The 15,150-nt window shown below is 37.6% G+C and overlaps 1 protein-coding gene across 12 annotated transcripts in view; it reads right to left on the bottom strand.

Annotated features, from left to right (window-relative positions):
• LOC121898106 (alpha-1,3-mannosyl-glycoprotein 4-beta-N-acetylglucosaminyltransferase C-like) overlaps positions 1–15,150 on the bottom strand; it is a 67,734-nt gene that overhangs the window by 1,493 nt on the left and 51,091 nt on the right. For 5 of the 12 annotated variants that reach the window (XM_042413026.1, XM_042413025.1, XM_042413024.1 and 2 more), the window contains 3 exons: positions 11,768–11,864; positions 336–478; positions 60–207 (listed from right to left, as the gene is read on the bottom strand). In XM_042413026.1, the coding sequence (XP_042268960.1) occupies positions 60–207; positions 336–478; position 11,768 (292 nt within the window). In that variant the 5' untranslated portion in view covers positions 11,769–11,864. Of the gene's footprint in view, positions 1–59; positions 208–335; positions 479–3,569; positions 3,681–3,786; positions 4,054–6,173; positions 6,273–11,767; positions 11,865–15,150 lie in introns of those variants that run through there. The other 7 variants (XM_042413032.1, XM_042413034.1, XM_042413031.1 and 4 more) reach the window with 5 other exon arrangements.

The raw sequence follows: 15,150 nt of genomic DNA, 5'->3' as shown, positions 1-15,150 counted from the left end.
ATATATTCAGACCTCAAAAACTAATATCAAACTAGTATCGTCCTAGTAGAAACACCTACTTTTGCGTGGTAAAGGAAGACCCGCAAGGTAGCGATACGTCACATTAATAGCCCCAGAGAAGTTGGACAGATCTCTGAATGTGTGGATGTATCTCTCAGAGTTTGCAGGATGCATCAGTGTCTCTCCCAGCTGCCTTTTTTCAGCCTCCTAAAATAACATAAACAAAAACACCGGTAAGAACACATTCAGCAATATTTCAGTATGAAGCGCAGTATTTGACAGAGGCAGGATGTTCTGATACCAAAATATCGACTTCTTTAAGGTGAGAAACTCACCAGCACGTATCCATCATCCATGTAAAGGTTAAAAAACAGCAGAAAGATGATGAGGAAGCCGAGGAATGGAAACATGGATCGTTTCCTGAAACACCTCATCTTGTCCATGGACTTCCACATTAGCCTCATGATCACGTCTCTCACTGCAGGAAATCACAGATAAAGCAAAGAGTTGGTCATTAAATGCAAATAAAAATGATGAGACCTTGCCCATATGGCTTACTTTTTAAAATTCCAATCCTTGTAGACATTTGGGTTATGACACTGATAATAAGGATTAGAGGTAGACGTCTGTGAATAGAATAACAAAGACCTCATCACCTGATCTAATCAGAAGACATGAATCAATTGTTCAAGTGAGAGGACTGCCTCACCTATCGATGCAGCTGTGCTGAAACAAAAAGTCCTAAAAGATGCTGCAGCAATTTGCCAATTAATTGATGTATTTGGTTAATTTGATAATCTATTAATCATTTAAGCAAAAGTCCTGAAGATTCAAGTGTGAGAATTTGCTTCTTTTCTCTTATTTATAGTGTTGTATTTGAGTATCGTTTTGGTCTTGGTGTGTTGATCTGACAAAACAAGCATAAACAAGCTTTTTATAGACTAAATAATTCATTACAAAGAGTACATAAATTAATCATTACAGCAGTAACAGTTAGCAAAATGTTTTGGCCACTTGGGGGCAGCAAAAGAAACTGCACATTGACATATTATTACCTTATAAAGATGTTATAGCTATTGTACTAGCAAACAATTTCCTATGTATACATTTAGTAGTCATGGAACAACATTATCATTCATTTGGAGTTTATGGTGGACAAATGTAAGTCCACCATAAACTCCTTTTAGCTCTGTTTTGGTCTCCACCAATTCCTGAGGGACATATCTGTCCCTTTAGCTGCTAAAATTCTCCACTATCCTCACCAGCAAATTTCTAAATTTTACTGTCTGCCATTTGCTGCTGAGAACAGCTGCCTGCTGCCCCTGAAAACAATGCTGATGTGAACAGTGAGAGTGAACCACAACAGTAAAGTCGTGGGCCGTAAAAGAACAAACAATGAGCTGAAAGATGCCAAAATGCCTCAAAGCACTGCAGTCAGTTGGTAACTCTCTGTGGGTTCATCACAACAAGCGACTCCTTTTACAGTACACAGAGTCATTTCATCCACTGTTAATATAAAACATTAATTAGTGCAGCTTTAATTGAAATAATTGTTAGTTAAAGCCATGATGTATCAGCCACAATGTGATGCATGGATATTTATCTTTCACTGGATAATGATGATGAGGTATTGAGTATGACAGATGTGGCCAACGGCACTGACATACAGATACAGCAGGCTGCTCATTTTTAGGTTTATCATTGGATTAAGGAAAATGATTGCCTATAATGGATCATTTATTTTGTTAATCTAACCGCTCACGGGGGGGGAAAGTCAGTCATCTGTTCATATTGTGCACAGTAGTCGAAGGCTTGAAACACGAGCCAGATGTTTAAAAACTCAATAAACACCAGTGACATCTTCTGATTGGAAACAAAAGCTCTCAGCCCTGTTTATTGTGATATTTACTCCTGGTGTTGACAGTGTTTTAAATTAAAAAGAATTACCCTGCTCACTATCTGTCCTATTTGGCACCTCATCTAAAAAAACTACTGATCCCATGACACCCTCCCTAATTCTGATGTTGCGTAACACAAAAACGCAGCCTTCGATGTGAGAAACCGTGAGCTCCCCGGTGACGGGGACAATTTCGGCATAGGCCTGTGCGCCACTGGGCCCAATAACTCAATAAACAACTTATTATTCATTGTGTTATTCATTGCTCGAGTTCCATTTTAGGAAAAAAACCATCTGCCATCTGCCAGAGAAGTAAGCCATTTTGTGTCTCTGTCATGAAAAAGCTCCACGGTGGCACCTGAGAGACACAGCGGCAAGAGTAAGTGGAAGCACAATGACAGCTGTGAATCAATATTGTGAAAGTCCTCACAAAAAAAAAAAAACCCATACCCACCCCCCCCCCCCCCCCCCCCCCCCCACACACACACACACACACACAGACACACACACACACAAACACACTATTATTTGAAAAAGCAGCCTGCAAAATCAGATATTGAGACGATGAAAGAATATCTAACAAGGAGAAATAATGGCCACATGCTTGCTCTGTGAGAGAAAATACTGCTAAGAAATTAGATTTTTGTTTGCTTTCTCTGACTGAATCTAAACAACAAACAAGCCACCCATAGGTCACGTACATTTATATGGAAATGAAGTTACGTCTATGAATAAATAAGCGCCATTTGTGGGGTCTGTTTGCTTTAGTTGAAAATGTGTCTCTGTCAGGTTGTTTTTTCCCTTTTTTTCCCCCCAACATATTATCATCCTGTATGCCCTGCAAGCTCATTTCTACAACTGAAGTAATTTCAGATTAGAGCCAGTAAAATAGTAACAGGTGGAAGTGAATACTAATGAGTTTTAGCATTAAATTAAAATTGTTATGTGTTCTATAGGAGGGTTTATCTTTGCTAGTGCACATTAATAACAGTCTCTCCACAACAGAAATGAGAGGACATTTGTCCTGTCCGCTAATCTTTTGTTTTATAAATGTAAACTCCACAGGAAAAAGGGAATTACAACAGTCCTCAATATTAGTACAAGTGTGGCTCTCATGGCTTACAGGTAAATCTTTTGGATGAAAAGTAAAGTAAGTAAAAATGAAGCTGAAATGGATGATTCAAACAAGCCATTTCTCCTTCCATTAATGTTTCCAGGATCTACAATAGCTTGCGGACAAGGTACGGGCTAAATTGTCCTAAGGGGAACGTGGGAGTGATGCTGCAAATTTACTCTCTTAAATTGCACATTAATGCTGCCGGCAGTCAAGATTCTGTTCCTACTGCGGCTTACATGTGACTTTAATTTGATGTTTTCTGGTCAGTGTGAAGAGCAAAAAGCTGAACTGTCACATTTCTTTAAATTCTGATCTGGAGACACTGGACGTAAACATTCAAAGTGGAATTAACCAAGTGTTTTAGTTTGTTTCCTAACTGTAAACACACCTTAATCATAGGTTATTTACAACCACCTAATCTTAACCCTTGAAAAACAGTAGGAAAATACTTTTTCAGTGATAATACAGACTGTAGAAAAAAGTAGGGGAGCTGTCCAATGAAGAAAAATGAGAAAATTTAATCTACTAAATATGTGCACAAATGTGCATGTGTACCACTGATGGCATGAGGAACACATAAAAGGCTTGGCTCAACAGCTATTCTGGATTGCAATGTGATTTCCGTTCTTCATCAGGCAACATCAGGAGGTTTATGCCTGCGTGTCTCTGAAAGTAGAGAAAAAACAGGAAGTGACAATAATGTGATGCATAGTGTAAGAATCCCATTATTGTTTCAAGGAGCAGACTTGTGGAATTTGGGAGAGACACATACAGTACGACATAATTGCAACATCTGTGGTTTGATTCTGGCGGTGGATCTTTATTTCATATCATATCACTGTCTTTGTCCCTGTTTCCTGTCTCTCGGCATCTTCCACAATCAAATAAAGACAAAAAAATAAATACATAAAAATTCAGTGCAGCCTTGGCTGAGAAATACTGACATTTAAACACCATACAGACTCAAACCTCAAAAAACATGCCAGCAGTGCCCACCAAGGTGCAACTTCATAACTCATTTTGATCTGTATAGTTGTTTTTTGCTTCATTCGACTACATAAAAGTACAATATGAACAGTTCTTCAGATCTTCTATGATATAACTTTAACGAGCCACTGGAAATTGAATAAGAAAAACAACACATTGCTCTGGAAATTAGCCACCTTTTCCTGTGCTAGTATCAAGCAGCAAACCACCACAGCTTGAGGCTGAAGCCAATCCAGAAACACCTTAAAGTGCAATGTGACTGACGGCTGCTAGATGCTCCAATTAACTCCTATTCAAAAAGCATCAACATCTCTCTAGAAATAAAAAGTCAATCATTTTTTTCAAGGAGTCATTATGGTCTCAATCACTAAATTCATTCCCTCTAATAAGTGTGCCTAGACTTACAGCAGCTTTGATGTCTGTTTGAGTGTTGGTTGACAGCTGTGATTGACAGCTGGTTCACCTGCTGCTCTACCTGGGACTCGGAGTATTGTCACAATATTTCGGTGTGTGTTGATTATGCCCTGTTAACACAATTTAGCTAAAATAGCTAAAGTTAGCCCAAATGTCCACTGGGCAATGTTCTGAATAAACTAGCATTTGTTTTGCTCCGAGATAGCGGGGTGTGAAAGGCACTGCTGGTCCTGCCTGGGCTTCAAACCAGCTCCCATGCAAACCAACAGGTGATGTCACACCTTGCTACGTCCATCTTTAATGGCTAGTGTAGTAGTATCAGAAAAAAAGTTGTAATGATGTTAGTTTCACGGCAGCTTGGTTGGTATTAGCATGGAGGACAATAAGATGCAACACAGACAGACACCACAGTTGAAATGTGGTCAAAACAAAGAGGACAGGCTCAGGTCCATTATAAATGTCTTTGGCTGGTGTGATTCTCGTCCCTGTCAGTTTGTATTGGTAATGGATCCTAAAATGAAGATTAACAGCCCTCTGAAAAAGCCAGATTCGGGCAGTAATTTGGAAAATGGAAGGCCTGCAGCCAGAACGCGAGTTTGAGGAGACAAGCTTGTGACTGGAGGGTTGCACAGTCAATAAGTAGACCCACTGTGAAAGTCTGATTGCGGAAAATGAACGAGTAATGCTTTAAATTCAACAACTTCTATCAAGGTGCCCTTCAGCAAGGCACTTAATCCTCATTTGCGTCAGTAGCAGCAGCAAAGTCACCACCAGTAGAAGATTGTGGTTGTACTGGGAGGGTCCCTGGTGGGAATGTGTGTAACTGTATGAAATGCTGAAACAGAGTCTGCCTGCTCAGCAAAACCCTTCCCTGAATAAATTAAGAAGTAAAAAAGATAGATGGGATATTTGTTGCTGCAGAGACAAAGCGCTGAGACTCCGCTGTGATGTATCTACACGACAGCTCGCTCACATTATCGAACACAGATAATTTGAGGCAGCGAATGCGTTTGCTTTACGTTGACAATGCGGTGAGTGTATTTTATTTATGTGCTACTTCTGCTGTCAGCTCTGTAAAGAAATCCATCACAAACAGCATTCAGCTACCACTCGTACACACTGTAAATACATTTTAGTTCTGTACAAACTGTAATCTGATCATAAGAAGATGTCTTTAAATACCAATAGAGGAGGGAATGCATCCCATAACCCACTGAGGATGCACCACGCCCCTCTGGGATGTGGCTGTGAACACATGTATCCACATCCAGCATGTATTTCAGTGGGAAGAGCATCCCTAACTGCATTAAACTATGGTCTTTTCTGCTTTGTAGTATTCATATACAACCTTGTCTGTTTGGAGGAAATATAATTCTACCCAGATTATGTTTTTTATGTTTAGTTAACATATCTGGAGAGCAAATTGTTGATGATGAATGTATTTGCAAAATGTTAACTGACAATTCACTATTTCACTTGTTTTCTGCAAAAAAAAAAATCACTTTTGCAATATCTGCTCCTGGCAAATACAGCAAGATAAAACTTTTTAATGGTCACGTTTAGGTTCTCACAGCACTTGGTTAAGGGACAGATTGTGGTTTTGGTTTAATACAGAAAAAATCCAAAGCAATTTAAAGTATGAGATAAGACGTGTTCACATTATCAGCATTTAAACAAAACTACAAACAGAGGGTTTTTTTTTTGCTTTTAAACTTAACGATACACAAAAGTCCTGCTCTTTGTACACAAATCATCTACCTCAACCTCCTTCCTGCGACTCCTGTGTGATGCACAACTGTAGTACTTCTGTCAATCCAAATAAGTGCAAGTGATGGAAGATGAGAAGACGGTTGAGGGCTGAAAAACCAAAACAATCACATCATTAATATTCTACTGACAGCATTAACACGTTTATAACATTACAGATGACTGACTCATTGGACTCACAAGTGCAAGAGGAAATGAAAATAAATGACAACAAATGATAGAAGTTTATCAAACGATGTATGTTTTAATTAAATCATTATATCTTTATCAAAACAACTTATCATAACAAGGTATAAAATGACAATGTGTAATATGAGAGGTGATGAACCTACAAAGAATTATCAGCGACTCTGCAGCTCCTCTCGGCTTTAGAGCTTTATAGTGAGTTTCAGCTTATCGTTTAGCTGTCTGACTACAACTTTACTGTTTTGGTTCACTTTCACTCTCATATCAGTATCGCTTTCAGCCGCAGCTGTTTTCAGATAAGAAAGCTCTAAAAACCCCACTGTACACTTCCTGCTCAGCACTAAACTAATAAACCAGACACAGTTAACTGTAGACTAGCTGGTGAACATTTAGCAGCTAAAGAGCCAGATATTTCAGGAGTTGGTAGAGACCAAAAACAGAGGTAAAGAAGAATGAATACTGGACTTAAATTCATAAGGAGGACAGAAACACAACTCAAAATGAATGATAATGTTGCTCCGTAACTGCTGGATGTGTAAAAATAAGCAAATGTTTGCTAACCAGTTCAAAATATCAACTTAAAAGGTGATATGTCAGTGTTGTGTTCACATCTTCTTTCCACTGCTCCCAAGTGGCCAAAAAAAATCTGTTAATGCTGCTTTAAAAGCATTATTGATTTTCACTCCTCAAAATTGTTTTTTTCCCTCCTGTTTTATCTTCATATCCTTTGTAAGCATCCTTGAATCGAAGGTCTTCCCGAAGAGTGTCACCTTGTGCAAATAAAGCAGACTGAGGGAGTGATGTTACTTCAAATTTCTTCAAAGTTCAAAGTCCACGGCAACCTGAGCAATAATAAAGGTAATGGCTCTGCGGTAAGATACTTCCAGCTCTGTTTTAGAGTAGATCAGCATCGTAGTGCTTAGATGTGCTTGGGAATCTGTGCCAAGGGCTGTTAACGGCTTTTTTTTTTTTTTTTTTTAAAATCCCCTCTAGTTTATGAACTTCACACAGTCTTGTGGAACTCTGTGAATATCGTTTAATATACAATGTGCATCTCAGACACTATATCCAGCTATTATTCTCCATCTCCATCCTGCCTCAGCAGGCCTCGGGCAAAGAGCTAATGTGGGTCAAAGCACTGACTGCTGAGGAGAGCCCATCCTCATTACAGTCGCCACCACTGGGACTGCAAAAGCCTTTCATGTTCGTCTTTGACCTGAAAGGTAAATACACTCCAGATGCAATTTACATGTGCTGCAGTCCTGCTGCACAGAACTGTTTAGGCTTTAGAAGTAGAGCATTATGCCTGCTTAAGGCAAAAGGGCCGCTTTAATTGCGACTGTGATCATTAAAGAGATTTGATCATTTTAAACTATGGTAATGATAATCTATAAAAGGTTACAATCAACCACTATGTTGTTACAGTTGGATGGAAGCTTTCTATCCATAAAGGTTTAAAGAAAGCTGCTAAAATCACTTTTTTTATATTAAAAATGGGTCAGCTGATTTTGAGCAATGTGAATTTTTTTTTCTCACAGATCATTATCACCTGTCTGCAGTTCTTCTCACCTCTAAGGAGTGCTTCAGTGTCTTTCAGCTCATTGTTACTGGATACTGTTTATGGTTCTGATTCACTCTCCTCACCATACACTGCCTGCCAGCATCAAATAACAGACAGACACAGTAAGCAACTGGCTGATGAAGACAGTGGAGCATTTAGCAGCTAAAGAACCAGATATTTCAGGAGTTTGTAGAGACTAAAAACCGATGTTGTGTAAATAAGCAACTGTATGCCAACAAGTTTGCCAATTAACTTATGTGATGTGATAATTTGTCAGTGTTGTGTTTGCAGATTGTTTCTGCTGTATTGACTGCAGGTAATTTTGTTTTTTTCCCCCCATTTCTGATTCTATTTGGGTTTGTTTTGTTTGTATTTTCTGACAAATATAATTCTGAGACATGATACATTATTATCCATATTATCCATTATTATAATGGAATTATGACCAGATTGGATTAAGATGTTCAACATGACAGGACTAGAAGTTTTATCTGAGCTTTGATGTTTGGAATTTTGCTAGATTTTGAATGTTTGGGTTTATTTCATTAGTTGTGTACGTTTTAATTCATAATATATGTTTTATATTTGATTTTATTACATATATAGTCATATTTCTTATCATATTTTAGCATTTTTGTCTATGTATTTTATATTAATGTTATCCAACATCCTAAAAAAGGATGTTTTTACCAGAAGGTTGCCAGTTCAAATCCCTGGAACGGTGCTGCATCATGATACCAGTATGTTAAAAATGATAGAATATCATGTAAGACTTGAATTAATGATTAATAAAAGTTTAGCACATTATTATACAAGCCAAACAGTAGTCTAGTGGTATCTTCTGTCTTTTTCAGATATCAGATCTCTAACAAGTGTGATCTCTGTTCTTTACACTATTTTCCATCCTGTGAAATGGTTTTTGAAAGTACTTTTGCTGCCAGAGAAGGAAGTGATGATGATAATTCTGTCTATTTCTTCCCTGCCGTGAAATTGAGGTGAACACATAGCCAGGGGAGTAATACAATACTTTTTAAAGGACAAAATATTGGCTCAACAGCTGTGAAACTCTGAAAAGTGACGGTGAAGAAGAAATGCTCCAAACTCAATCAATAAGTGCTCTTCAGGCACTCTTGAGCAAGACACTAAACCCCAAAACTGCCTCCATACTGGAGAAATACTGACATGAAAATGAAGTTAGACATTATACTGGAGAAGAGAATTAGCTGTTTACACTTTACACTATTCATTTTGTTCATATGTCAATATGTATCTTGGTCTCTTTTTAGCAGTTTTGCAGAGACATGTTCTGATGAATTTGTATGTTTTTCATGACTCATTGTATTCTGTATTTGAAGTAACAAAACGAAACTAATATGAGCACTAGAACAACAATACCAAAACACATTTAGGGACATGTTTTATAAGCATGAAGACAACTCTTTAGCACTCTATAGCCGAGTAGAATAATGATGTCTGTCTATAAAAAAAATGATAGGTCACTATTAAGTATTTCTGGGGTTTTAGTGATGATGATGTTTTTAATAAAGCACACTAGAGAATGATGCAACCTACTTTTTACACTAAACAAAGCCAAATAATTATTCATGGTTATGACTCTTGTTCGATATGGACAGTGAAGAGCAATTTGAGCTGCTTTATTCTAAGTGACCTGTAACCTTTTCAAATTACTTTGTGTTGTGTTGGACCAAATCCCTGAACAATAATCTAACTGTGATAACACTAATCGTTTGGTTTAATAGTTAGGCATTAATTTTATACAGTGTTTTAGCAGCCATGTCTCTGCCTATTTTTACTGCCATTTGATCAATTTGGCTGTTCCAAGACATTTTAGTATCAACAGTGATCCCTAAAAACTTTCAACATCTATATTTCCTATAGTTAAGTATAAAATTGGTACTACATTTAATGAATATTTTGAACCGAACACCATACATTTTGTCTTTTCTATATTGATCAATTTCTAACCGAGTTATTTACCGTTGTCCATTCTTCTATTAACTTTAATTCCTCATTTAAAACCCTACCAAGTTCTCCAGGTGTGTGTGCTGAAGTATGTATATCGTGGAATCGTCTGCATATATCGCAATGGCGACATAATTCAGAATTAGAGGTCAATCATTTGTAAAAATGGAAAACAAAAGTGACCCTAAACAACTTCCTTGAGGCACTCCACAACTCGCTGCTCTTACCTCAGAATAACTACCATTAAAATGTACAGTATATTCCCTGTTGGTGAAACAACTATTGATCCATGCAGCAGCAGATGCTTCAAAGCTATAACAGCTCAACTTATTCAATAACAACTTATGATGAATTACTGTAAATGCTGCACTCAAATCCAACAATACAGCACCAACAACTTTTTTCTAATCAATTTCTTTCATCCAGTCATCAGTCATCTGAGTTAATGCCGTAGTTGTAGAGTTCTCCTTCTTCTATGCATGCCGGTACACCGTATTTAAATTATTTTCAACTAAATACTTTTGGATTTGCTCATATACTATTCTCTCCATAATTTTACTTAAAGCGGGTAGTAGGCTTAGGCTTGAAAACATTGCTAAATCCTTGTTTTTTGCCACATTTCAGACACATCTGTTGGAGCTTAGTGTTCCCACCACATGCTCAGCTTTGGCGCATGCTTAAAAGCTATAAGAGCAGCATTGTTTTATTTCATAAGCAATGTTGAATTTAATATTATGTAGACACAACACAGACCTTCAGTGCTTTTTTAGCCACCACTTTGGTCCAGACTGAAATATCAGAACAACTAGCAGATGGATTGCCATTAAATTTGGTTCAGTCACGTCTTCCTCAGGATGAACTGTAAAAATTCTGGTGATATTTTAATGCCATCATCAGGTCAAATATCTTATTTGATTTATTAGCATGCAAACACACTAAACTAAGATAGTGAACATGGTAAACAATATACCTGCTAGACATCAGCATGTAAGCATGGTCATCTTGAGCATGTTAGCATGCTGACTTTAGCGTTTAGCTTAAAAGTAGCAGCCTCACAGAGCGGCTGTAGTGTAGCGGTAGACTTTTAGACTTCCTGAAGAAGAAAATTGATTTGATGTGACACTGAATGTAGATGCATATTTGATATATATTACATATTCATATGAAGCTCATGTGATATGATTGAAAACAAGAACAACTGCTAAAAGGGCCTTTTGGTGAGATTATTTTCAACTGACGTTTCCATGTTCAAGAATGAACTTTAGTCTTCAGCTTTTAAGCCAACATTAGAACCGCTACGATTAGACGATTAATTAATCAGCCAATTAACAGAAAAGTAATTGCCAACTATTTCGATAACCGGATAGTTGTTTTGAGTCATTTTTTGAGAAAAACACTGAAATTCTCTGGTTCCAGCTTCTTAAATTTGAGTATTTTCTGTTTTTTATTTATTTATTTTTATTCCTCTATGATAGGACACTTTGAGTTGTAGACTGTCGGTTGGGACAGTTGCATTTTTCACTATTTTCTGACATTCTGTGGGCCAAACGACTAATCAATTAATGGAGACAGATTAATCAATAATGAAAATAATTGTTAGTTGCAGCCCTAATAAACATAGATAAGAAGTCCTTGAAGTGTACTGAAAAAAATTCAATGAAATCACCAACAATCAATGAAAAGTCCATCAGCAGGAGAGATTTGTTTTTTCTTCCTCCCAACTGCTGTTTCCAAGGTCAAGAATGAACTTTGAACCTCAGCGCATGTGTACACTCAACAAAGAGCGTGAGCGGACAGTGGAAGAAATATATTGATGTACATTTCATTAATTTATCAGCAAACACACTGGGCTTACTTTCACATCCAGAGAAGAAAAGCTTGTGTTTGAAATTCAGTGCTGGTGTGCACACCAACACGGCTCCGCCTTTGGCTTATTTCCCAACCGAAGCTTCCTGTAATATGAATATGTAGGGCTGTTACGGTCTCAGCAAATCCATATGCAACGCAGAATAATAATGAAGAGAAAGTGCTTCCAAAAAATGTAATTAATCTCTTATAAAATGGCTACTCAGTGCCCATAATGAGATGCCATTTTAATAAGCCTGTGTGTTGAACAACAAAGCCATTTGGTAAACACTATTGTTAATTTGCCTGTTGACATCCAGGCAGCGTATGAACCCACATGGACTCTGCAGAGCAGGTGTGTGTGTGCGTGTGTTTTTGAGTGTGTGGCAGGAAAACAGGCAGCAGGAAAGCTATTGACGGGGTGTCACTGATGAGAAGGTTTTGGTGCTTTTTCGTTCAGACAGTGTTTCAGTGATTTAATTTGATGAGCTCTTAAAATTCATTTATTTTTATTTATTGTGCTGAACTGATGAACGTGATGAATATTCACACCAAAGACTCATACAGCCCATCTTTAACCTTGAGTCTATTATCAGTGGAGTCTGTTTACACTGTCGTCACCGCGACTCGATTAATCTCTGAATAAATGAGAAGGAGATGAAACTAAACAGACACTGATTTATGATATAGTTTATCAAAAACTGTGAAAATGATAAGAGTTAATTCAATTAAATTTTACTTTATTTCAGACACTTTGGTCCATATCAGTATAAAAACAATTAAATACAATATGTTGACAACAACACAGATCTAATCATTGCAGTTCACAAGTCCACAGTGATTAAAACACATACAGACATTTGTTTCAATGTTTCCATACCTTGCGTCACTTCGCATAGGCTCAGTTAAGGCCATAATCATTACACTTTCTAAATCAATTAATCAACACATAAATTTGTACATAAAATTCCTCAACGCAGCAGAAAAAGGTGGGAGCATTACTAGACACAAACTTATGACTTGCACTTGTCCATCTTGGGAGGTTGAGCAAGATTCTGAATGCATCGTTAAACGCCACCTGACGCTTTTTCGTTTTTGCTAAAAAGGGCTGTTTTAACTTGAAATTTGTGTGCCAGCATATTGGCTTTTTAACACTGGCGCTGCACATCGTCATCATCATCACTTAGATCATTCCTGATGATGTGACCCAAATATTTTACTTTGTTCACCACATTTAGCGCTTGGTCTGCCATAAAGAATGAGGGAAAAAAATTTTTGCTTCTGATCTTCCTGGGTTCAGCAATCATGACAACACTCCTTTTATTAGAGTTCAATTTAATGTCATACTGCACACCATAACTTGAGCAGACTCTGAGAAGCAGCTGTAAGCCAAATATCCAGTCTTACACTCTTCTAACCTTTTAGAAAGCTCATCCACTTTCACTAGGAAGGGTGCAGATATACTCTTACCCCATCTAGCTTGCACGGTTTGACGCAAATTACCAAAAGTGCACAATCCTTATCAAATATGGATATATTAAATACACCCCCCCCTTGCTATTGTAGTTTAACAAACAATTTACCATGATTCATTTGGTCAAAAGCTTTGGACTCATCCAGGAAACACATACATATTGTAGTGTTTATGTCTTCTATACTTACTAACAACTTCCTTCCGTGCATACAAACACAAATCTGTGCCGTGTTATTTTTAAAACCCAATTGCTTGTCAGTGGTTATTATGTATTCTCGAAGCCTATTCAAGAGAATTTCTTCTAATACTTGTATGCTGGCCAGGGAAATTGTTCTGTAATTTTCTCGTCTCTTTCTTGCTGGATATTTTACCGGTTTTGCTTCTGACTACCGGCACTAATAAGACAGATAACACAGAGTCAGGTAGTATGCCATACATTATTTGGTCAAGGTCACATGCTTTGTTCACTGCCAATTTCTCAATGTCACAGCACACTTCATCGGGTCTAATAACCACACCGCCAACATTAAATTCATCACTCTTTACACAGTTAAAAATATCCCTATAATGTTTTCTCCACAGTTCAGCAATATTTTCAGACCCTGTAACCCAATCAATACCGGTTGGCAAGGGAATCTGACTGTTATTGATAACCTTAACTTCTTTCCAGAATTCATAAACATTATTCTGCTGAAGCTTTTTGGCCATGGAGTTTGTGGCCTGCTCACTTCTTTTAGTAAAGTGTACAGCATATTTAAATCTAGCATTTGTGTGTTTCTTGTGTTAACACTCTGGGCCATGCTTAGCTTTTCCTCATAAATCCCAGTTTTTAAAAGTTTTCTTTGGCCTCCACACAGAGTTCAGACGCATATTCATTCCATCCCGACCTGAAATTATATTGTTTAGCCCTTTTTTTTGGCAGAATGGTTCACTGCCATTATTTAGACAATTCACAATTTTATCATACATCAGACAAAGATCACTATTGTGGTTTTGGTTCTTACAGTTAATGTTGCAGTAGTATCAAGTTGTATATCAATATTATTTAGGCTCTCGTCAGTCAGTCAATTGTAATGCCAGATGCCATCTTCTGTAAGCCTTGACCAATCTAATTTCCCACTTTATTCGTGGTTATCATAATTGGTCGACTCAGGTAGACTCAACATTTAATATCATAGGGACAGTGTGATCTGTTGTAGCCAGACTTTACAAAATCTCTCTAGATAATCATGAGTGTCGGCTGTACATATACAGTGATCCAGCCAAGATGTTGAATGCATGCTTCACTGGTATATGTGTAGCTATCTAATGACTACAGTGCTTAAATGTTGGCCAAATAGGGAGTTATTTTATATTTTAAGATATTCATCCTTGTTTCAGTAACATTCATAAGGAGTGTAGACATTTAAAATTACAAAAACATTCTTGTTATGTACAACTTTAATTGCTATGCACCAGTCCTCCTCTAACCTAATCACGCTGATCAGTGGATCATATTTCATATGCCAAAGAATGGTCAATCCCTGAGGTATTCTGCCACGCTCTATTCTTGTGCTTAGATCTGTTGTGGAAAAACAACAGAATTAAGTTGATCTAGGTCTTGTTTAGCTAATAAAGTCTCTTGGATACACAAGATATAAGAATTCTCCAGGAGCTTGTCAATAACGAGGCGTCGTGCTTTCTCTCCAGCGCTCTGTCGTAGGTGCAAACCATGTGAGTTATATGACACAACTCTAATAGTCATGAATCACGATCATATCTACATTTCAGCAGATACCGCAGCCTCAGGCACACACACATTCCTTGCAGCATTAAGTATTTTTACATGTGCTGGCCCTGCGGGAGCCCTGAGTTTGTGTGCCTCATAGAAACACTGTACAAAAGTCCCTTCTGGCCAAAGCTGTGGCTCATACACCTCG

This window comes from Thunnus maccoyii, chromosome 5, assembly GCF_910596095.1.
Source record: "Thunnus maccoyii chromosome 5, fThuMac1.1, whole genome shotgun sequence".
In the NCBI taxonomy this organism is placed as follows: domain Eukaryota; kingdom Metazoa; phylum Chordata; class Actinopteri; order Scombriformes; family Scombridae; genus Thunnus; species Thunnus maccoyii.
Note: the sequence above shows the minus strand (reverse complement) of the source record. Positions and strands in the feature narration are given on the sequence as shown.